This window comes from Camelus bactrianus, chromosome 8, assembly GCF_048773025.1.
Source record: "Camelus bactrianus isolate YW-2024 breed Bactrian camel chromosome 8, ASM4877302v1, whole genome shotgun sequence".
NCBI classification, from domain to species: Eukaryota; Metazoa; Chordata; class Mammalia; order Artiodactyla; family Camelidae; genus Camelus; species Camelus bactrianus.
Window position 1 is genome coordinate 75,323,973 of NC_133546.1, and position 25,065 is coordinate 75,349,037.

General features: G+C 41.1%; 2 protein-coding genes across 7 annotated transcripts in view; both read left to right on the forward strand.

Moving 5' to 3' along the window:
- SDHAF4 (succinate dehydrogenase complex assembly factor 4) overlaps nucleotides 1-2,597 on the forward strand; it is a 62,145-nt gene extending 59,548 nt beyond the window's left edge. Inside the window, exon 6 of the transcript XR_012508771.1 lies at nucleotides 2,543-2,597. The gene's annotated coding sequence lies outside the window, so the exon portion shown is untranslated. The remainder of the gene's footprint in view (nucleotides 1-2,542) is intronic.
- SMAP1 (small ArfGAP 1) overlaps nucleotides 1-25,065 on the forward strand; it is a 176,340-nt gene that overhangs the window by 36,072 nt on the left and 115,203 nt on the right. The window contains exons 2-3 of one of the 6 annotated variants that reach the window (XM_074368756.1): nucleotides 2,543-2,645; nucleotides 11,437-11,988. In XM_074368756.1, the coding sequence (XP_074224857.1) occupies nucleotides 11,580-11,988 (409 nt within the window). In that variant the 5' untranslated portion in view covers nucleotides 2,543-2,645; nucleotides 11,437-11,579. Of the gene's footprint in view, nucleotides 1-2,542; nucleotides 2,646-7,846; nucleotides 11,989-25,065 lie in introns of those variants that run through there. The other 5 variants (XM_074368757.1, XM_074368758.1, XM_074368760.1 and 2 more) reach the window with 5 other exon arrangements.

Below are 25,065 nucleotides of genomic sequence, written 5' to 3' on the forward strand. Positions count from 1 at the left end.
GTGGAAATGGTCAGTGGGGCACTTGGAGGTGTAGAAATGAAGCTAGTGTTAGAATCTGAAGTCCACTGCGGGTCTTCTCTTTCAAGAAGCCAGCCGTGGCCACTGGGTTGCAGAGTCCTGACAGTCTGGGTTGGGTGAGGAGGTGGGGACAGCTCGCCCTCACCTACACAGGGGGAGCATAGGAGATAACGTGAGAGGCAGTACTGTGGAGAGAAGAACATGTTGATTTGGCATCTAAGCAGCCAAGTAGATGGTCATGGGAGCTCCCAGAGCCAAATGTCAAGGCAGAGATGTAGAATCTGGGCGGGGGCTGACTGAGTGGAAGACAGGGCTCCAGAAGACATGGAAGGTTGATGAAGGTGAGGGTAAGGAGACCCTGGAAGAATTCTTTGAGCCCATGAAGAATGGCTGTCAAGGTCTGTAGCTTTGGCCGTGAGTGAGAATGGGACCTTTTTTGCTAGTTCCTCAGAGCAGTAGTGACAGTGGAAGCTATGAGAATGCACAGTCCCTGAAAAACACATGACTGCTTTGGGAGAGAGGAGCATGGGGCTGGGACCCAACACCAACAATGAGGGAATGGGATGAAGAGGGGTTTTATGAGGCTCCAAGGAGAGCTGGGAGGCAGTCATACAGAAGTGCTGAGAGTAGGCTTTCAAGGAAGGAGAAAGGGAAATTCTCAGCAGAGAATTAAGTATAATGTGAACAAATGAAACCAAATTATGCTTGGTTTCCTAGAGGACCTATATGGTACAATGTCCTTCGATACCTTTCTCCAATATTCTTTCTATTGAGATATAATTTATATGTAACAAAATGGAGAGCTCTTGAGGGATATATAGTTTAGTAAGTTTTGACAACTATATATACCACCCCAGTTAAGGTACAAAACATTTGTATGGCCCCAGAAAGTTCTCCTTGTGCACCCCACCCTCTCTCCGTCCCTGAGCAGTTATGGTTCTGATTTCTATTGCCATATATTCATTTTGCCCGATCTAGAACCTCATAGAAATGGAATCATACAATTTGTACTCTTGTGTGTCAGGCTTCTTTTTCTCTACCTAACAATTTTGAGATTCATCCATATTGTCTTGCAAATGGTTTGTTCCTTTTAATTGCTGTGTAGTATTCCATTGTATAAATGTTCCATTATTTGTATATCCATTCCCTTTTTTAGTGACATTTAGGTTGTTTCCAGGTGTTGGATTATCATAAATGAAGCTATTATGAATACTCTTCTAAGTCTTTTTTACAAACATATTTTTTCATATCTCTTGGAGTGAAATTGCTGAGTCACAGAAGTGTATGTTTAACTTTATCTGATGAGTAGTTTTAAAAATGGATATACCCTTCCATATTCCCACCAGCAGCAGAGTACCAGTTGCTTCACAACCTATTAGTATTTGGTATTGTCATTCTTTTAAATTTTATTCATTTTAATGGGTGTACAGTGGTATCTCATTCCCTTAATGACTAATGTTGTCAAACATTTTCCACGTGTTTGTCGGTCATTCATGTATCTTCTTTTTGACATATCTCTTTAAGTCTTTTGCCATTTTTAATGGGTTGATTGTCTTTTTACTACTGATTTGCAGGAGTTCCTTACATATTCTCTAAATAATTCCTTTGTACTTATCATGTGTTTTAAATATTTTCTCCAAATCTATAGCTTGATTTTTTCTTTTTTGTAAATATCTTTTCCAAATTTTATATTTCCTTTTTTCCAGCTTTTAAAAATATAACTGACATATTATGTAATGTTTACCTTAAACATTGTGTAAGTTTAAGATATACAGTGTCTTTCCATTTTCTTAATGGTGTGTTTTGAAGAGCAGAACTTTTAAATTTTAAAGAACTCTGATTTTCAATTTTTTTCTTTTATGGTCAGTCCATCTTGTCTCCAAGATACCTCTGCCTATCCTAAGGTGGTAAAAGATAAATAATATTTTAAAACAATTAAAAATAAACCTATGCCTATTTCCTTTCCTTATAGCTCCTAAAAAATGATGCTATCTTTAGTTTAAAATCACTAAGATGACATGCACCATTTTTGGTAAGAAGGTCAACAATGAGAATGACAGAAAATTTCATGCATAAAATATTTTATACCATCAAGGTTACCAAACCTCGAGGCCTGGGAAAAAAAAAAGAGTGGGCTCCTTTAAAGAACAGGAAAAGAAGTGGAGGTCTTCAAGAACATGCCCCTTCCACTTCCACCAAGTGATACATGGGTGATTACCCATAATTTGGGTGCCCTATGTAGATCAGTTTTGGTTTGACTTTTTATACCTAACAAAGAATAGAGGAATGTATTAGAAGACTTATTGGGGTAGACAAAGACTCCATAGGAAAGCTAAAGAGCCAGTCTTCAGAAAGGACCAGGGCTACAGTAGCCATGAGGATCAAGGGAGCAGAAGCAAAGAGATGAACATACCCCCACAGGGATGAAGGGCCTCTAGCTGTTCCTACCAGTGGGTTACTCCTCTCAAGCTCAACTTACAAGAGGAAAGTATCTGAATGACCTAATTTGGTCACATGCCCACAGGAGGTACAGGGACGTTGGCTGGCAGTCCCTCCTTCAAAACTGGATTCAACAGAGGAAGAGGATGGCTCCTCCAAGGAAAACTGGGACACTGCTACCGGAAGAGGTGGGGCCGGATTCTGGGAAAGCAAAAATAATAAGTGCCCCCCACACCTTTACCAAGACTGAATGTATAGCTTTCAACTTGTGTTTATCTCTCCTGCTTAAGCAAGATGACACTGTTATTCACCTACCTTTGAGTCTTCCCTTGAATAGCCAGGCTTGGTGAGGTAGACTATATTACAGCCAAGGCCAGCTGTGAAAGCAGAGTGTGCCTGATTACGGCTCATCCCACACCGGCTTTGCTGCTGTTGTGACTGTGTTAAATCTTGAAGTTGACTCTGCATTCCTGATTACTTAACATTTTTATAAGATGAGATGCAGAAGGTCTGTAAAATCTAATGTTCAGTGGGGAAAAGGGACAGCCTAAATAAAACATAAGTTGATCAAGACCAGAAGTGAATTAGGAGTAATAGAAACAAGTTTTGTGTGTTAGATTCCCTTTTCAAAAGTTATTTGAGAAGTTGTGTTTCTTAATTTTGCTTCTAGAAACTGTATGTTTTCACACACCAGCTCCTACACTCAATCTTAGATTCTCATGCATTCATTTAGCAAACATTTATTAAGGGCTTGCCACGTGCATGCATTAGAGATGGGGGCTCCGGAAACTGCCATCAAGGACATTGTGAGAGATTCTGATCTATGAATACAGACAAGCAGTAAATTGTCATAGGAGTGGGGGATGAGGCTGCGACTTACCGCTCACTAATTTTTATCCCTAGGACCCAGCAGAGTGCCTGAAATGTAGATGGAACTCCAAAATACATTGTTGAGGGAGGTGGGTATAGCTCAGTGGGAGAGCATGTGATTAGCATGCACGAGGTCCTGAGTTCAATCCCCAGTACCTCCATTTAAAAACAAAACAAAACAACAAAACAGAACACATTGTTGGATGGATGAAGAAATGAATGGAGGAAGCAATCAGCACTCCTGTCAGGAGGCTGGTGGGGATTGGGAGTGTAGGAGATACGAGAAAGGGTAGGTTCAGGACAGTTTTCTTAAGAGTTGTTAATTTTGCTTCAAGAAAGTGCTTAAAAGAATGAAGGTTACCCCCCACCCTCACTCTGTGGTTCCCCCAGGCATCTACCTTCAGGTGCACATGGGGGTTGATGACACCGGCTCTAACCAGGGGCTGCAGGAGTTGGATGTGCCCTTCTGGCTCCTGTATCAGGCTTTTTGTGATTGGGGACATTGGTCACTCACATGACCACTAAAAAAATCAGTGTCTCTCTCCTGGGGGTGAGAAGATGAGGCACTAAGACTTTGGAAGTTATGTTTCCCCACATTGAGCAGTGCTGTGTTGTATAATAGATACTCGCTCAGTCCCACTTCCAGAGGAAGATGGAGAAGTGTCTGGAAGTCACACACCTGCAACACAGGCCACCCTCTCCCCACACCAAGGCGAGTCCTCTGGTACCTGAACGTGGAAGGAGAGTGTGCGCCACACACTGGGTGGGAAACACGCTGGTGTAACTGGTGTGAACGCGGAAAACAGAACAAAAATAAGATCTAGGTCCTTCCTGGGTTCCTCTCCTTGTCGTGTGTATGTCTGTTTGTGCACCTCTACATTTGTGTATTCCGCTTGCTGCAATACACTTGGCCTCTCTTCAGCTCATGTCATTTTGCTGGATCTGACTTACTCTACTCTGTTTTCCATCCATCCCAGGGTGGGAGGGTGAGGGTAGAGCACCCAGCTTATGGAAGGAGCAGGGCCTTAATGCCAAAACACCGAACCACAAATGCCAATTATGCTACTTAACATCTGGGCAACTTTCAACAAAGACTCAACATCTCTGAGCCACCGTTCCTGGGCTGTTCGGTGATATTTCCACTTTTCCTTCTGAGTACACGGTAGGAAGGTGCTGTTGGTCCCTGATATCAGGACGGTCACGCACTTGCTTTGGCCAGTGGATTGATAGGGGAAGCAGACATGTGTCACTCCTGGGGGGAGGCCTGTGAGATGATCATCTTCTTGCCCTGACCCTGAAAGATGACAGATTCTATAACAGTCTGGTTCCCAAGGGAGGGCAGCGGGGAGCAGAAGCCCCACCGACCCGGTGCATATGGAGCATGACCAAGGGATAAACTTCTGTTGTTTGAAGCCGTTAAGATTTGGGGGTTATTTGTTATTCCACAGGAACTAGCCCATCCTGGCTGAGGTTTTCCAACATGAATACTGAGTATAGTAAGATTTATTTCAAAAGGTGGCTCTGATTACTATCATCACCATCCTCACGGCTGTCCGTACCTACCGCTCTTAGCAGACATTCAGCCCACACCTCACATGTGACTCCCTCCAGTCCATGTCACTCCCCCCATGTTGTTCCTTCATTTCCCAACTCTCCCACTTTGCCTCTTTTACTGTGTCCTCTGTGGAATACTGCCTCCGTCTGTTCAAACTCTCCAAACCTCTTCCTCATTTTTCCTCTAACGGGAAACAGAATTTTAGTGTTGAAAGGGACCCCCCTCTCTAAGAATCCGCAGAAACAAATCTTCAGCCTGGATCCCCAGTCACCAAGCATCCGTAGACACCTTGACATCCTGGATCCTAGCAGTACAGGTTACTGCTCCCCTCTGAGAGCTAGCAGAAGGCACTTTGTCAGCTGTTTGCACCCATTTCCTAAGGACACCTACTCACCTCTGGCCTTACAGGAGCCTGTGGTCATTTCGCGGCTCCTGTTTCACCCTTCCCACGTGCATCCGGGACACTTCCCTTCCCTCCACTCTGGCAGTGCTTCCTATTCATCTACCTGTGTCTCCGTCCTTTGTTTCCTTCTAACTGTTGCAGGAAAATGGGGCACAAGAGGATGGCCATGTCCCAGGTCCCCAGTGAGTCCCCAGGATGCACCCCATCAAGTGAGGGGCCTTGGCTTTGAGCAGGAAAGACTTCAAGAGCAAGCCATAGTAAAGTGAAAGCGAGTTATTCAGGGAGATACACACTGCCATAGACAGGGTGCAGGTGTCTCAAAAGGCAAGAGAGAGAGAGAGGCAGCAGGCGAGAAGCAGCCCCAGAGCATGGGGTCGTCTAGGAAAGTGAGATTGGCCACAGTGGGTGCGGGAGGTCCGTTTTTATGGGGTCAGTAATTTCACTTGCTAACAAGTGGGAGAATAATTTCAGCTCCTTTGGGGAAGGGGCAGAGATTCCCAGGAACTGGGCCACTGCCCACATTTTGGCCTTTTAAGACCAAGCCTTGGAACTGTCATGGCACCTGTGGGAGTGCCATTCAACATGCTAATATATTACAATGAGCATGAAATGAAGCTCAAGTTCTACTGGAAGTCAAATATTCTGCCATTTGGGCCTCAAGGTCTACAGAGTGTTGAATTTTCCGCCATCTTGGGCCTAGTTGGTTCTAACCAGTTTATGTCCTATCCTCAGTTGCTGCGTCATTCTTTTAATGGTTGTGCCCTGGCGTCTTCCCTCCTCTACCCCTCCCTCAACATTTTAGTGAAACATCAGACAACTGCAGTCCCTGGGAAGCCCCAGCAGGTGACCGTTCTTCTCTTATTTTTGGCGGAGGCCTAGTTATGAAGGAAGACAGTGGATAGTGCAGACCCATGACTGTGTGCTGTATCATTGCCTAAAACTGAAATACATGACTTTCCCAGAGCAGCTGGCATTAGTGTTTACCCTCACTTCTCAGAAGCCTCTCCACCCACGGCCTCTGGTTCTCTTCCCAGCCATACTTCATCTCTCTTTTCAACAGTTCACCTTACTCTGTCCACTTCTCATTTAGCTGGCAGTCCTCAGAGCTTTGTCCTTGGGACTCTTTTTTTTTTTTTTGTCCACAAGCTTTCTTCCAAGGCATCTCCTCCACCCTCATGGCTCCTACGACCATTTAAATGCAGATGACTCCCAGTGACTTTGCCCACACCAGCTCCTCTCTGGAGCTCTAGAGGTAGCTACTCAGTGTCCTATTAGATGTGTGGAGCTGGATGTCCTATGGACACCTTAAACTTAACATGTCCTCAAACAAACACCTTTTCCCCATATCTGTACTGTCCCTTCTATTTTGATCTGGGTAAATGGCATCACCGTTTACCTGTCTCCCAATTTAGAAACCTTGGGTGTTGTTCTCACCTCCTTTCTCTCAACCCCTACAGTCAGCTGCCAAATCTTGCTGCTTCTAATTTTAAAACATCATTTGATTCTGTCTCTTCCAAACTCTATGCTACTGGCTTAAAATAGGCTTTCAGCATATCTTCTTTGGACTATTATTGCAACCCTGTCTGTGATCTGTTCTCCTGATAACATTTTTCCCCATCCAAATTCTCCAGCTTGCCACCAGAGTTACAGAAAACAAAGCTTCTGTTGGTTTATATGCCCAGAGGGAAAAATTCCAACTATGTAGTTTGGCCACAAAGCACTTAACCTCTTGGCCCAATCTTCTTCATTTAGACTCCCTTCCTGCCTTCGTGGTCTCCAGGCACATTCTAGGTTCCTGTCGCTTCATAGTGTCACTGCTTTGCAGCACATAACCATACATTTTCAGAAGTCCATACATATTTTTTTTCAAACTGTTCCTTTTCAAACTGTTCCTCTCCATCTCTATTCACTTGAAAAATACCTCCATCTGTTAAAACCAAGTTTAAGCATCACATACTTGGTCTGCCTTCCCCATTTCTTCCAGGCTACTGATGTTCTGTACCTTTTGCTCCCAGAGCACTTTGTATTTGCTGCAGACTTTACAATGTGGCTCTTAATTTTTCTATTTACATGTTTGCATCTCACACTAGATAGACTGCAAGCTTCTGATGATCAGAAAACTGAAAAGAAGTTCTAATAAATATCGATGAGGGTACACAATGTTGTTTTCCTCCCACGATGTTTTTGGTATCAATCTCTTTTTCGTCCTTCCTTCTACCATCTGTAATAGACAATCGACTTTGAACTTAGGTTTTTTTTTTTTTTTAACATATATTCCTTTTCATATTCTTTTTCATTATAGGTTACTACAAGATATTGAATATAGTTCCCTGTGCTATACAGTAGAAACCTGTTTACCTACTTTATATATAGTAGTTAGTATCTGCAAATCTCAGAATCCCAATTTATCCCTTCCCACCTTTTTCCCCACTGGTAACCATAAGTTTGTTTTCTATGTCTGTGAGTCTATTTCTGTTTTGTAAATAAGTTCATTTGTGTCTCTTTTTTTGAATCCACATAAGAGTGATATCATATGGTATTTTTCTTTCTCTTTCTGACTTACTTCATTTAGAATGCTTATCTCCAGGTCCATCCATTTTGCTGCAAATGGCATTATTTTATTATTTTTTATGGCTGAGTAGTATTCCATCATATAAATATATCACAACTTCTTTATCCAGTCATCTGTCGATGGACATTTAGGTTGTTTCCATGTTTTGGCTATTTTAAATAGTGCTGCTACGAACATTGGGGTGCATGTATCTTTTTGAATTAGAGTTACCTCTGGATATATGCTCAGGAATGGGATTGCTAGGTCATATGGTAACTCTATTTTTAGTTTTTTAAAAAGAATCTCCATACTGTTTTCCATAATGGCTGCACTTAACTACATTCCCACCAGCAGTGTAGGAGGGTTCCCTTTTCGCCACACCCTCTCAGCATTTATCGTTGTGGACTTTTGAATGATGGCCACTCTGGCTGGTGCTAGGTGATAACTCATTTAAGTTTTGCTTTTCATTTCTCTGATAATTAGCGATACTGAGCATTTTTTCATGTGCCTATTGGCCATTTGTATGTCTTCATTGGAGAATTGCTCGTGTAGGTCTTCTGCACATTTTTGGATTGGGTTGTTTGTTTTTTGTCAAACTTAGATTTTTAATGCCTTCAGGCTGACCACCTAGCACAGCACTTCTCAGTAATGTAGTCACTGTTGCTATTGGACACTTGAAGTGCAGCTGGTCCAAGTTGAAATGAGCTGTAAGTGTAGAATACACACTGGATTTTGAAGACAATATGGAAACAAGAACTTAAAATATCTCACTAATAATTTTTGGTACTACTCACATGTTGAAATGATAATATTTTGGACACAATGGATTAAATAATATGTACCATTAAAATGAATTTCACCTGTTCCTTTTTCTATTTTTTAAAAAAAATTTTGCTTATTTTATTACAATTTTTTAAATGGAGGTATTGGAACCCTTGTGCATACTGAGCATGTATTCTCCCACTGAGTTATACCCTCCCTTTTTCTATTTTTAAACGTGGCTACTAAAAAATTTTAAAGAACATATGTGGCATATATTAAATTTCTATTAGATGTTACTGTGCCTCTTCAATCCATCAAATACATCATTTCTTGGTGGTAAGTCTGTCTTCTGTTTTTTTTTTCTGAATTCTTGCACTGAGGGAAAAAAGCCACTAAAAATAATATTTGTTAAGTGCTTCCTGTGGATTAACTCTCCCAAACATCTTTTTTTTTTTCCATGCTACTATCCTAGGTGAAGAATCTACAGTTTTCTGTTGTCAGCTGCATCAAGGCAAGATTGCTTCTTCTGGTATCCCAAGCCTTCTCCTCCTCTTTCTCTTCTTCTTCTTCTTCTTTTTCTTTTTCAATTGAAGTATAGTCAGTTTACAGTGTTGTGTCAATTTCTGGTGTACAGCATGTTTCAGTCATACATATACGTACATATATTCCTTTTCATACTCTCTTTCATTATAGGTTACTACAAGAGACTGACTGTAGTTCCCTGTGTTATACAGTAGAAACTTGTTGTTTATCTAGTTTCTATATAGTAGTTAGTATTTGTAAATCTCAGACTCCCAGTTATTCCCTTCCCACCCTTTTTCCACCTGGTAACCATAAGTTTGTTTTCTATGTCTGTGAGTCTGTTTGTCTTGTAAATAAGTTCACTTGTGTCATTTTTAAAGATTCCACACATAAGTGTTAACATACAGTATTTTTCTTTCTCTCTCTGGCTTACTTCACTTAGTATGACAGTCTCCAGGTCCATCCATGTTGCTGCAAATGACATTATTTTGTTCTTTTTTTATGGCTGAGTAGTATTCCGTTGTATATGTGTATCTATCTATCTATCTATCTATCTATCTATCTATCTATCTATCTCACATCTTCTTTATCCAGTCATCTGTCAATGGACATTTGGGTTGTTTCCATGTCTCCCAAGCCTTCTTTAATCCTGTTGCACTTGACTTCTCCAGCATTGTCTTTCACTTTTCCTAAGTAGCACCTCTGCCCTTCAGTCTGTTTTCCAAGCTACTTGAAGCTAATTAGTTCACTTACTCACCATCTACACTGCCATCACCATTCAATTTAATTGCACAAATGTTTTTGAGACCCTGTGCCAAGAATCAGGCTAGGCGGGCGTGGAATTCACCTTCATGCAGGGCCTAGGCTAGGAATTGGCCCTATAAGACAGATTCCTGCTCAGTGCCTTCCTTAGCATCTGCCCCACCACAGGCAGGGGCCATGTTTATTATGATTACATAAGCCCTATATTAGAAATTGCTAATAAGCCACAACATGCAGAAACATTCGGATTGCCTCACCCAGGGTTCAAATCCCATGGGACTGGATTGGGAAACTCTGAGTTCCAGTCAAGAGTGTCTCCTTTCCCTAGTTTCCTTTTTTGCATTAAAAGTAACTGTTGATACAGATTCTTGTTAAAGTGAAACCACCCAGGGCCAGTGGTTCCCCCTCTACACTCCTTCCCCTCCTATGGAAGTGAGGCAGGAAGTAAGGAGGCAGGGCACAGCCATTCAAAGCATGACACAGCAATTAATGCCAAAGCAGTGGAAAATTCAACTTCCAACAGGCCTTGAGGCCTAAGGTGGTGGGAGATTTTACTTCTAGTGGAACTTGAGCTTCATTATATGCTCACTGTAATACATTAGCATGGTAAATGACACTCTGACAGGTACATGGCAGTTCCAAGGCTAACCATAAAAGATTAAATAGTGAGTGGTGGCCTAATTCCTGGGAATCCCAGCCCCTTCCCCAAAGTAGTAGAAATAATCCTCGCACTTATTAACGTATGAAGCTATGGAGCCCAGAAAAACTAACAATCTCCACACCTGGTGGCCACTATCCCTTCTGAGAGAGATGGACTGCACTCTTGTCTATGGAGTGTGTATCTACTGAGCACTCAGCCCTCACACCTCATGGCCTTTCTCTTACCTTTTGAAATAGCCTGCACTCTATGGAGTATGTACCTCTCTGAATAAATCTACCTTTACTCAACTGTGGCTCACTCTTGAATTCTTTCCTTTGTGAAGCCAAGGATCCACACTTGGAAGGGTGTGTCCCAGGGAGTCCACCGAGACCTGGGAAACGGCCTTTCTCTTGTCCCGTATTCATTTTTCCTGTATCAGAAGGCCCTACTGCCAAACATTTTAGACTCTGCCACACTGCTGCCACCACTGCCAACCGCCGGCTTTGGATTCCATTTGCATCTCCTGCCCTGAGTAGCTCTGTAACGTGGGCAAGTGATCTAACTCCATGCCTCCATTTCCTCCTCTGCATAGTGAGGGTAACAGTATCAAGGGTTGTGATAGGGTTAAATGAGTTAATAGTTCATGGCCCGGAGTAATCACTCAATAAATGTTAGCCCTCAATATGTGTCACTACCAGACTATTTCCCTCCCTTAAACTGTATGGGACTGTTTTGCCTTCTTCATTCCATGAGCGTCTCCAGCTCCTAGGCCAGCGCCTGTTTCAAAACTGCTGGTGAATAAACAATGAATGAATTTAAAAAGTCCCTCCAATCACGGTTATTTCTGCCTTTGCAATGTCTGCCAGCGAGAACAAAGGCAAGGAAGCCTCCTTGGAAAGATCTTCCTTTACCAGGTTTGACCTGAAGCCACCAGGAATAAGCACCTCTCAAAAGGAGGGAAGCCTGCCGTGGGCAGGGCGCGCATCCTTCCGGAACCACCGCGGGCCGAGCCGAGGCGGAAGGATGCGGCAGGCTAGTTCTGAGGTAAGTCCAGCACATGCGCAGCGCGCCCGGCGTCCGCGTTCCTTCCGGCGGCGCCGCCCGGAAGCGTCGGCTCCGCCCCCTCCCCTCGCCGGCTCGGGCGCTGTTGCGGAGCCGGCCCGGCGAGGAGGCGGGACACGTCGGCGCCGCCGCCGCTCCTCCTCCTGTTCCATCCGCTGCTGCCGCTGCCGCTGCCGCTGCCGCTTCCCGGCCGAGTCTGCGGCCGGGCGGTGCAGGTGCGTCCAGCCCGCGCGGCCCTCGCCCGCGTCTCAGCCGCCGCTGCCGCCCGCTGCCGCCCGCTGCCGAGATGGCGACGCGCTCCTGCCGGGAGAAGGCACAGAAGCTGAACGAGCAGCACCAGCTCATCCTGTCCAAGCTGCTGAGGGAGGAGGACAACAAGTACTGCGCCGACTGCGAGGCCAAAGGTAGCGCGGACGGCGCCCCGGGCTCCCGCGGCCGTGACCTTCGGGGCGCCCGGCCGGCTCGGCGGATGGGGGCGCGGGGCTCCTCGCCGGAGCCGGTGCCCGCGATGCTCCGACCTCCCCGGGGCCGGGCCAGAGCGGGACGCTGCCGGATGGGGTAGGGGTGAGAGGGTCGCCCCTCCCGCCGTTCGCAGGTGCCCCGTGGGTGGGGCCACCCGGGGCCGCGTCTTCCCCGTCGGGAATCGGATGCTCCGTGTCCCGGGTGCAACCCTACCTGCCCGCCCACCTGGCAGCTTTGTCCTGGGCTCTCGCTTTGCTTCCTGAGAAAGAGTGTGCTGGTCCTTTTTGGTGGGGTTGGAGTTTTATTCAGTAAAACAACTGGGGAGGGATTGTTACTATCATCATTCGTAGTGTGTTTTCAGCTGGGTTTTAGCCGGAATGAAGAAGAATCTCCTTACATGAGTCTCTTGCACAGTGGGCTTCTATTCCTGGAAATTTAATAATTAGATTCTCTCTGACCAGCTAGTTTGGGAGCATATGTATGTGAACCCTGGTCTGTGTGCCCCATAAACGTCAGAGGTGCATTTTAAAGCTCCAGAAATGAGAAAAACCTAATTTTAGTTTGTTGCAGTTTCTGCCTGAGCCTTTGAAATAGATTCACTATTTTTAGCTTATACGTTTTGGCTTTGGAGATCTGATTTATGTTTAATATCTTATAAGTAATCTCATGGGAAAAATTTCACATTTTTAAAAAACCTCTTACATGGTAGGAAAAAAAAATCTTGCTTTTTTGTAAATTGGTTTATTTGTTTAGTAGATGAGAAATAGGTAGCTCTCCGAGGCAGGAGTCCGCCTTTGGGACTGTCGTTTAAAATTTCTGCATTATTTGACTTGAACTTTTCCTGAGGCTTTACTGTTCTTCCTCAGTACTGTATACATGAGTCACGTTTCAGTAGGCTGGTAATGTTTGATTAAACTAAGCCACACCATCGGCAAATTACTTCACTGCCAAAACAGATACTGATTACTGGAAGATACCGTGGGAGTACTGTAACTAGACCATTTTATGAAGCACTTTTCAATATCATAGTTAGTTGATTGGGCCAATCTTTTATTTATTCTGCGTAACCTTTCAGGTGATGAGGTGAAAATGATTGATTGCTAGAGTAGTATTTGTTTACCTGAAATTGATTATGCGTGTGGCTGTTTGGGACTGCTGTTCTGCATTGAGGCTCAGTTGCTCACTCATCACTGCACTAGTGAAACACTGGAGAGTGGGCCTTTAGAAGGCCAGAAAAAGAAAGGAACTCAGGTTAAACAGTGTGCATTTTGAGTAATTAATACAGTTAACTAGAGATGCTAGTAAGCATTAAATCTATTCATTAAAAATTGAATAGCAATTTCAGTAATTATCTTCCTTTATGTATCGAAATCATTGAAAAATAATTTTCAAGTTTCTTTCTCCCCAAAAAGTACTTTATAAAATCAGATTTTCACTAATGCTCCCTAAAATAACTTATAGGTTAAAAAAAGCCATTCTTTACCACACCTTGACATTTCCATGTACTCTTTTTGAGGTGAAAAAGAGGAATTAGGTACCTCTCAAATTAGGACAGAAATTTTACTTCTTCTGACCTGAGGAATAGAGAACATTAGTTGTGTTAGTTTTGCTCACTAGTTGTCTTGCCACTGGGATCATTAGATGTATAACGAATGAATGTCTTTTTTATTTTGGTTTTGCTTGGTCTTTTGCGGTTTTGTTTGTTTTTGAGAAGCGGAGGAAGTGGGAGAGAACAGTACCAGGAGTTCAAGGATGTGGTGTGAAGGGCATGTGTGAACTCCACAGTCAGGATTTAGAAAGGTCCTTGTTTTTTCCTGTTGCTACTAAATCTCGAGTAATGTTAGAATGATCTAAATTATTTCACTGTTTTGTCTTCATCTTTCAGGAAAAAGAAATCACAGGCAAAATCATTTATTGGTTTAATGAGGTTTGATTTCTTAGTTGTAATAATTGAAAAAGATGGACATGATTGGGCAGTTGAGATGATTAAATGTATTTTGTAAAGTTTTTGAGTCTTTCGTATGATTCAGCTCCATTGGGGCGCTCTCTTAGTAGAATTCTTGGCTTATTACATATTTTGGCTCTATTATTATGCATGTCAGATAACATAGTAAATGTAGCTAGTGAAATTCTGATCAAATGTACTTTTAAAAGACATGCTAAAGGTCTTACTTTACAGTTTAGTTATTATAAAGTGGTTCCATACTCTGTGTGTGTATGTATGTGTATATACACATTTTTTTTCACTTCTTAATAAATTGCATCAAGCTTTTCATGCATTTTGAAGTTATTTCCTAGTTAACTCAATTTAAGAATGTTTCCCCAGAAACATTCTTGCCTTCTAATGGTTGGTAGAGGTATTTTGGATTTTAACATTTTCTTACCCTGCCTGATTTGATAGTGTTTGGAAGGTAAGGGAGGAGGAAGGACAGCAGAGGTGCCTGTTTCCTGCTCTTGATCCTACTCTTAGATCTCTTGAGGGACTGGAGACTAGGAACAGGCAGATGGAGCGGCTCTTCCTCTACCTGGCCCCGTTCTTGACCCTGGGGGAAGGGGGGTTTTAAAGCAGTTCTATTGGTTATTAGTTGGTGCCACTTTATGGAGCAGTGAGGATTTTGAGCCCCTTGCTGACTTCAAGTTTAGTTTTTAGTATTTAAAGTTTCACCCATGGTTAATACTGGCTTTGATTCTGAGCACATGTAATTTGGCATGAAAGTGTGTCTCTTGCCCAGTTAAGTTTTGGGAGGGTCAGAAACAAAAGGTTTGTGAACCCTCTAGATGGCTTTGTTCTGCCTGTCTGGTATGGAGAGGTTAAGCACTTTGCTCAGATCAAACACTCATTTCTTCATTCCACAGATCGTGACTTGAGGACACACCGTGAAGCACTGTATTGGATCAGGGGACTAAAAAAGTTTGAAAGACCTAAAGGAGTTTGCTTACTGGGGACTGCGTTTTTGCAAATGAATAATTCTGAAATGATGTGCGAAGTGTTAGACTAGTGGTTGTAAGAAGGACCTCCCTCTGCACCTATTTTGGGCTGATGGTCTCCTTGCACCCTGACTTCTGTCCCTCGATTGTCATCACAGTTCCTAGAATGCTGTCTCCCGGCCTTTGCACATGCTGTGTCTTCTGCCTGGGAAGCTCGCTAACAGATACTTGCTTGATGAGTTTTACCTATTTTGCAGTTTCTGCTTTCAGTGTCTCCACAAGAGAAACGATTCTCCCCGATCTTCCCAGATTAGGTTAGGCTTGCATTAGACATGTGAGACGCACCCTGAATCTTTTATTATGCTGACCATAGTTGTAATTAAATGTTATTTGGATAATTATTGTGAAATCAACATCCCTGTTGGATTGTAGCTGTGAGAGGGATGAGATCTTGTCTGTCTTGTTTTGGCTTGTGTCCCCAGCCCTCAGCACAATGTTTGACATGTCGTAGGTAAATGTAACCCAGCAAGTGTGTGCTGAATGAATGGGTGCGAATGAGCACAGAGCTGAGGGCAGGCAGCAGGGTGGGTGGACGCGAGTGTGCGTCTGGGCATGTGGAACGACCCTTTGGGGGAGAGGCGCAGAAGCAGTCTCCCTGAGCTGGGTTCTGAAGTTGGCGTGGGATTTCACCCGAGGGAGAAGCTGCACAGACGGAGGGACAGGTACATAAAAGAGCATGAGAGATTTCCGTATGGCCCCTTTTTTTGTGAGCTAACTTTAAGCTTGATCAGATTTGGTGGTGGCGGGTCTGAGGAAGAACTGGAATGGAGAGAGCGGGCGGGTCACCTCGTTGCAGCAGTGTCCAAGCGAGAGAGCAGGAGGCCCTGAGCTCTCTTAGTGTCAGTGTATCCTACGTCAGCAGACAGGGCGGGGAACAACCAGTGTAGCTGTAATAATACCATTTCTGTTAAGGAACAGGCTACTCACAGAATCATTGAAAGAGCTGGAGGAGCAGAATCAGGGAGCCTCTCCTGACTTCCAGTTTCAAGGCCACACCATTGCCACTGCCACTGCCGCCACCACTGCCAACCGCCGCCTGGGTTGCTTCTCACCCCCGGACTAATGAACTGATCGGAGAACAGGACCGTGGCGGCTGCAGCCACTCAGTGTCTGTTAGACATCTTTGTCAGTTGCCCTGGCTGTAGAAAAGTGGCCTTTGCTGCACTCGAGCCTTCCACGTGACTGGCAGACCTAACTTATGTCCAGGACCTTTCCTTCATGGGAGTTTTTAGGAATGGTAACTGCTTCAAAAATTAGAGATGTGAAATGGAGATTGTGAGACCCAGTCGAGTACTATGGGCAGTCGGTGATGGACATTTTTTAAATCAATATTTTATCAATATCAAAATATATAAGAGTTCTTGTATAAACCTATTTTAAAGTAATTCTTACTAAAGAGTAAAGTTGACTTTGAGGAAGTGGTGTTTATGATGATGTTGATGCTAATAGGAGAAATTCATGTAAACAGAGGTCTGTGATTATAATTCTTTAAAGAGACCTGCCAATCTAAAAGTTCCCTCATAATGCGAAACTTCAGTCTGATGGGTTTATTCTTATAATTCTGCTGATTCTGAGGTTTGCCCTGATGATTGTGTGCAGAGCTCTGGTGTCAGAGCTGGGATGGAAAACACTGGTCTCTCTCTGACTCATCAGTTTAACTTTGGCTGCGTGTTGTCCCATCCTTTTTTCCTCCCAATTCTTGTCTTTTTTTTTTTTTTAGAGATTGAAATGTTCTTCTGTTACTGGATTTTACTAAATAAATTTATATGTCCTTAATTCTTGCTATATGATATATGTGTATTATGTGTGTGTGTGTGTGTGTGTGTGTGTGCGCGCGCCCGCGCAAAACCCTTAGTGATCTATACAGACTGGAACGCGTGTGTTCAAGGCGAAGTCAGCTGTCTGGCGTTCTGATTGTATACATTATAAACGCAAGCCTTCTCCTCCTCCTGCTGCTACTGCTACTAGCACTCCTAGTGGTCTTTCCACTGGATAGAATCGACTCATTTTTCTTTCCATTTCTCAATGGAGGAAGATCAAAGGAACTTGGAGGCCATTTTGTTTAAGTTGTAATTATTGTCAAGAGAGTTGACTGCCTTACGTTCTGACCGTGGTGAAGGGTTGATTTAACAGACATACAATTTTGTTGGTAAGTCCGTATTTTCTGAGCACTACAATAATTAAGTATCATGTCAGGTACTGTCATGTGAGCTAAAAGGTTTCTGTATGGTCCACAAACTAGTTAGGGATTTCAGTAATATGAAACAATGATCATTTAAATTCTAATCTCTGTGTAGACTGTAGATTCATTAAAATTTTAGTAATGGGAGAGCTCAGTGACTTGGAGAAGGTAGAACTGTAAGGATGGAATTTTTCTTCTTGCCATACACTGGTGTGAGCGTATGTTTTACATATATTAATTTACATATATAATTCTTAAAACAGTCTTTTGAGGTAGGTAACATTGTTCTGTCTTACAAATGAGGGAACTGAGGCACACAGAGCTTAAACTAAGTACCTTTCCCAAGTTTATACAGCTAGGGAATAGGGGAGCCAGAAATTTTTTCATTAAAATAGTTTTGTTTTGACGGCTGCTGTACATCTTAGGCACTTTCCTGGGTTCTGGGAATGAAGCAGGCATCAGGCAGGTAAGGTCCATTCTGTAAAGGATTGACTAGTCTGCTGGGAGCGGGACTGACTTGTAGGGTTGGCCCTTGGCTATTTGGGGTCTCACTACCCTGAGTAATAAGAGTTGGTCACGATGCCCAAACTGTACAGACACCTGCCCTCCTTTCAGGAGTCTGGAATCTGCCTGTGTACTGGGCAAGGTTGCCTGTGTGACCAGCCCCCTGGTAAAACCCCTGGGCACCGAGTCTCTCAAGAGCTTCCCCTGTTGGCAGCATTTCACACTTGTTGTCAGAACTTACCACTGAGCAGCATCTTCAGCACAGCTCCCCTGGTGAGGGACACTTGGGCAGTTGTGCCTGCCTTCTCCTGGGCTGCTCCTTGTGCCTTTTCCTTTTGCCAGTATACTTGGTACCCTTCTGCTGTAACAAGTCGTAGCCATGAATGCAGCTGTATGCTGACTCTAGTGAGTCCTCTTAGTGAATTACCAGACCTGAAGGAGGTCTTGGGAACCTCCCAGTGTAATCGATAGTGTATATCTCCCTCCAGTATAGTGTACAGATCATGTCAGAATTTCAGAATATCTCAGCTAGCTCTGGAACCCAGCCTCCTAGCAGGGGTACAGCCCAGAGGAGCAGGTATGAGCATCAGAGGAAGTTCTGGCTTTCCTGGGATGGGACGGAGGTGGGAATCTGGACTGTAAAGTCAAGACTGAACCCAGGAGATCTAGCTCCAGAGTGTACATGGTTAACCGCATGTTTGATTCATGAAAGGTAAAACATATGCTTTTGTAGTTGACATTTGTGTTAGAAGAGGTTATTTTGGGGGAAGAGATTATCAATTTCAAGCTGACTTAAGGTATTTCTTCAGATTTTTGCCAAATGTATTCAAATGTTGACAATGTTGTTTTGCTTTATTTATCTCTTTGCATTTAATAGCAGAACCACCATAACTTTAAAATGTCAGCTTAAACAAAATAAAATTGTTTTTTTCTGATTATTAAACTTTATTCTACAAATTGACTGAATCAATAGATGGGTCCTTTCATGCTTTTTTGTTTGTTTGTTTGAAAGGGAGTCTTCCATATAGCCTTTTTGTTTTCTATTTCTGCAGTTATGTCTTAGGTCAGGTACTGGTCATCACCTGGACTTTTTAAACCGTTGAAATAACATGACAGAATTGAAAAGCAGTGTGCTGGGTTAAGTTAGTAAGGCTAGGTTTGAGTCTAAGCTTTGCGTGTAACTTGTTTGGTGACCAGTTGTCCCTGTTTTCGTTGACTATTATGCAAAGGTTTATTTCATCTCCCTCATGGTCTGTGTTCTTTCCTGAAGCTCTACCTCTTGTCACTTCTATTATTGCTATTGTCAGTATTTGCTATTAGTGTTAATTAAAAAAATTCTACTATTGAGGGTATAGAAATATAATTTTGGTGGGGGAGGGTGTAGCTCAGTGGTAAAGTGCATGCCTAGCATGCACGAGGTCCTGGGTTCAATCCCCACTACCACTATTAAAACAACAAATGAACAAACCTAATTACCCCCACCCCCAAAATTTTAAATAAATCTTCAGTCATTTATACTTTTTAAAGCTTTTCACTGATGACTTAAGTCTTGTTGAGCAATTTTCCCTGGTATTATCTTTGATTATCTCAAGCCATATCATATAACCAACAGAAATACTCCTCACTGGTTGAGAAGTCCTTTTCTTTGAAACTTTTTCATTTTAATGCTTTCGTGGAGTTGAGTAAAATCAATCACCTCTTCTACTCAACTACAAAACCAGTATCTGCTTTTATTTATCATTTTAAAGAAAAGACTTGTAGTTGCATTACGTTTTCAGTCACCCTTGTATATTATCAATGTCAGAATTTTTTTGCCTAAGGTGTTAGGTGGAGTTACGTTAACTCTGAACGGCATTTAGCTGTAGTATATAGAAACAATTTTTGGAAAATATTTTACTTAAAACAGCGCTTAGATAAGGTGCTGTTGGAAATATGTGCTAATTTCATGTTAACAGTATTTTGAGGGTCCAAAGGAGAGTGAATTATAAACTTTCTAGTAACCCTCCATTCTCTGTGCCCCTTTGCCACCCCCCCCAACAATTTTTGGCCTCCATTTTATAAGAGATCCAAGTGACTGCTTCTAAGAGAGATTGATGACAGACCTTCAGATGTCTGCCATTGATCTTTTGTAAAGAGTGCATTTCAAGGACCAGTGATCAGCTTGAATCCACACCTAAAAAGAAAATAAAAGAAATTTTTAAAATTCCCTAGGAAATCATATTTAGGATGGCTTTATGTTCCAAGATAAGAACATTTATTTGAAAAAATTATGGTTTAGTCTGGACTTTTTTTTTTTTAATTGAAGTATAATTGATTTACAGTATTGTAAGTTTCATGTGTACAGCAAAGTGATTCAGTTATATTTTTTTCAGATTATTTTTCCTTATATTTTATTTTGTTGAATATAATTTCCAAGGCTGTACAGTAAATCTGTCTTTTGTTTGTATCTGCTAATCCTAAACTCCTAGCTTACCCCTTCCTCCCTCTTCCCCCTTTGGTAGCCATAAGTTTGTTTTCTATGTCTGAGTCCATTTCTGTTTTGTACACAGATTCATTTGTACTATTTTTTAGATTCCACATATAAGTGATACCATATAATATTTGTCTTTCTCTGTCTGACTTCACTAAATAAAATATTCTCTAGATCAATTCATGTTGCTGCAAGTGGCACTATTTCATTCTTTTTTATCGCCAAATAGTTCATTGTATATACATAGTATGGACTTTTTTAGTTTATGCATTTCTACTCTTTTTTTTACTGCTATTTAAAATAATTTATTTATTTTAGTGAAATATAGTCAGTTTACGATGTATCAATTTCTGGTATACAGCATAATGTTTCAGTCATATTAATATATTCATTTTCATATTTTTTCATTATAGGTTACTATAAGATATTAAATATAGTTCCATGTGCTATACAGTATAAACTTGTTGTCTAATTTATGTATAGTAGTTAGTCTTTGCAAATCTCAAGCTCCCAATTTATCCCTTCCCACCTCTTTTCCCCCCTGGTAACCATAAGTTTGTTTTCTATGTCTGTGAGTCTATTTCTGTTTTGTAAATAAGTTCATTTGTTTCTTTTTTTAGATTCCATATGTAAGTGATATCATATGGTATTTTTCTTTCTCTTTCTGAATTACTTCACTTAGAATGATGATCTCCAGGTACATCCATGTTGCAGCAAATGGCATTATTTTATTATTTTTTATGGCTGAGTAGTATTCCATTGTATAAATATACCACAACTTCTTTAGTCAGTCATCTGTTAATGGACATTAAGGTTGCTTCCATGTCTTGGCTATTGTAAATAGTGCTGCTCTGAACCTTGGGGTGCATGTATCTTTTCAAATTAGAGTTCCCTCCAGATATACATGCATTTCTAATCTTGAAAGTTGCTTTTGGTATAGCGTGGTGATGGTACATGATGTCAAAAAACTAGTAAAAATATGTTTATTGAAGTGAAATGATCATCACTGTTATATTTATTTCCTATTGCTGATACTGCAAGTTATCACAAATTAGTCTCTTAAAACAACACAAATTTATCATCATTTAGTTCTGGAGGTGAGAGTCCAAAATGAATCTTACAAACAACTCAATCAAAAAATGGGCAGAAGACCTAAACAGACGTTTCTCCAGTGAAGATGTACAGGTGGCCACTAGACACATGAAAAGATGTTCAATGTTGCTAATTATTAGAGAAATGCAAATCAAAACTGCTATGAAATATCACCTCACACCAGTCAGAATGGCCATCATTAAAAAGTCTACAAATAGATGACGGAGAGGGTGTGGAGAAAAAGGAACCCTTCTACACTGTTGGTGGGAATGTAAATTGGTGCAGCTACTATGGAGGACAGTATGGAGGTTCCTAAAAAAACTGAAAAAAACTTACCATATGATCCAGCAATCCCACTCCTGGGCATATATTCAGAGGGAACTCTAATTTGAAAAGATAACGTGGACATGGACCCCAATATTCATAGCAGCGCTAAACAACAAAGTCCTACTGTATAATACAGGAAACTATATTCAATATCTTGTAGTAGTCTATAATGAAAAAAATGTGAAAAGGAATGTGTGTGTGTGTGTGTATACATATATAACCGAATCACTCTGCTGTACACAAGAGACTAACACAAGATTGTAAATTGACTATACTTCAATAATAATAATTTTAAAAAAAGTCTTACTGAACTAAAATCGAAGATGTTCCTTCTGAAAGTTCTAGAGGAGAATCTGTTTTCTCATCTTTTCCAGTTTCTAGAGGTCACCTGAGTGTTTGCCTCGAGGCCCCTCCCCCTTCAGCATGTCTTCTTCAGATCTGTCTCTCTCTGCCTCTCTGCTTCCATTGCCGCTGCGATGCCGTTGAGCTCACCTGGATAATTCAGGAGAATACCATCTCAGTGTCTTTAACTTAATTGTACCTGAAAAGGCTCTTTTCCCATGGAAGGTAGCATATTTACAGACCCAGGTATTGGACATCTTTGGGGGCCATTCTGCTTACCATAAATGGATTTATGATAAAAGTTGTGTATTGAACCTGAATTTTTATAGTAGGTACTGATTTGGGATATACTTAAGAGGGCATAGGATGGTGAAGTGAGTACAGTTTAAATTAGTCATTCTCACAGAAAATATTTTAAAAATATATGCATGCAAAAGTCATTTAACAAACTCTTTGCAACGTGACCATTTATATAGACATTTATCTTTTTAAAAAGGTATTAGAACCAATAGTTGCATTTATCAGGGTTGCAGGAATCAAAATGATTATAGAGAAATTAAGTATTTCTATATACCAGCAACAAACAGTTGGAAGTGGAAGTAAAAATTACCATTTGCAACTGCATTAAAAATATGAAAACTTAGTGATAAATTTAACAAAATATATGCAAGACTTGTATGCTGAAAACTACCAAAGATTGCTGAGAGAAATTAGATACCTAAAGAAATGGAGGGATGTATCATGTACATGGAGTAGAAAATACAGTGTTTTAAAAATGTCAGTTCTCTCCATCTTAATGTGTAAATTCACCACGTTCCCAGTCAAAATCTCGGAAGGTTTTTTGGGTAGAAATTGACAAGTTGATTCTAAAATTTATAATGAAATGCAAAGAAGCCCCACCCAAATCTAAACAATTTAAAAAAAAAAGAACATTAGGCTTTTCACACAGCTGATTTCACCAGTTAATATAAAGCTACTGTAATCAAGACAGTGTGGTATTAGTGTAAGGACAGACATAGATCAGTGGAACGTAGTAGTCGAGAAGTAGACTCACAGATAAGGTCAGCTAATTTTTAACAAGTGCAAGGGTAACTCAGGAAAAGGATAGTCTTTTAAACAACAACAGAATGTACCTTACGTCCTACCATGAGCAAAAATTAACTTGAAAGGAATAATAACACTAAATTTAAGAACTAAACCTGTAAAACTTCCAGAGAGAACGTAGGAGAAAATTGCTAGGATCTTGGGTTAGGCAAAGATTTCTTGGGTGGGATACAAAAGCACAATTCGTAAGGACAAAATTGAAGAAATGGACTTCATAAAAATGAAAAACTCTTGCTTTTTAAAAAGGCACTGTTAAAAAGAAAAGGAAAATCATAGACCAGAGAAAATATATCCAATATGGACTTTTGTTCAGAATGTGTAAAGAAGTATTAAAATTTAAGACTAGGAGAGGATAGAACTTGTACTTGAGTGTTCGTAACAGCTTTATACATAATAGCTGAACCCCGGGAACAATCTATATGTCCATCAGCTGGTGAATGGATAAACACACTATGGTACATTCATACAGTGAAATAATAGTTTGCAATATGAAGGAACAAACTAGTGATACAATCAGTGATGCGGATGAATCGTAAAAGCATTATGGTTAGTGAGGAATCCATACACAGACCACATAACACATGATTCCAATTATGTGGGATTCTAGAAGGGTAAACCTTACAAGGACAGAACATAGATTGGGAATTGGGATGAGGGAGGGTAGCAATTTTTCAAAAGTAGAATGCCATGCCAGTATATTGTTTTATTCATTTGGTGATATTAACAATTGCTGTAGATTATATAGCAGGTTCTCAATTACTTTATTTGAATCTGTGTAACGTGTACAGTCCTAAAGTTATTTTCCTCTTCCATGGTCTGAGCAAAGATTTTGCAAAAGTAATACCCTTCTTGATCTTGGCTTAAAGGATGAAGAATTCTTGAATGATGCACTTTTTGTCTCCTCTCAAATCTGTTAGAATACCGATGAGTGCTGTGAAAACTATGGAAATCTCTGGTTTAACCTTTTACTTTTTTCTTGAGGAGTTAAATTTGTACACAGCTCTGAAGTTCCTCCTGGTGTCTTTAGAACATCAGTTTTTTGGTGCCTCTAGGATGCAGGATTTCTGGCACTACAATAATCTAGAGATGTCGTGAAAAATATAGTCTGTAGATGAGAATGTCATATCATTAATGAAAAGAATGCCACTTAGTACTTTTAACTCCAAGGAGCTGTACAGCTTTTTTGGTCCTATGATTTTGGGATTTTTTTGTTGTGAGACCAGTGGCCTACCTAAGACTTAGAAATCATTGCTTGAGGGAAATTGAAATAATTAAGTGACCTGAGATCCTGCCATGGGGAGTCTTCAGTTTCTGAGCTTCTCTTCCAGCATAGTGAACTGCTTTAAGGCAGGACTGTGCCTACTTAAGTCTCTTCCTGTTCCAGAAAGTAGTTAAGTTGGATCATATCTTTATTAATCATGCATTGCAGTGTCTTGAAAATTGTTAAAAAATTAAAATTAATTTGTTATATGTTTGTACATAGAAGGAGTTCCCCTGATTTGGAAAGACTCCCTGATTTTAATGGCTTTCTCTTTTGCCAAAAAATTGAGTTATTGCTCTATTAATAATGGCCTTTCAGCATCTAGACTTTATAATCATAGAGGATTTTTCTCATGTTTATGTCTCTTCTTAATAATTCTTTGCTATTGTTGAGTAAAATTCTGTTTTTGTTTTTTTTTTTTTAAATCTCAGTGAAGTAGCAGTTCTTTTTCCTGAGATTAGCTTACCCCAATCCATGGGTTCATGACAGTAGGACAGGTATTTGAATAGGTAACTCAGAACAAAATTATGCGATGGCAGACCCTGGGGCATGAACTTGGTAATAAGGAAATGTACCTGTTAGTCTTAAGAATATGAAATCACATCTTACACAGGTGGTTAGATTATAAAATCCACTCTAACTGTGCTTTAACCCCTTAAAGAACAGTATGTATGATTTTTATGTCTATTGATGTCTATGTCATATGATTATTCTTATGAGAATTAAATTTTCAGTACCTTAGAAGAGTT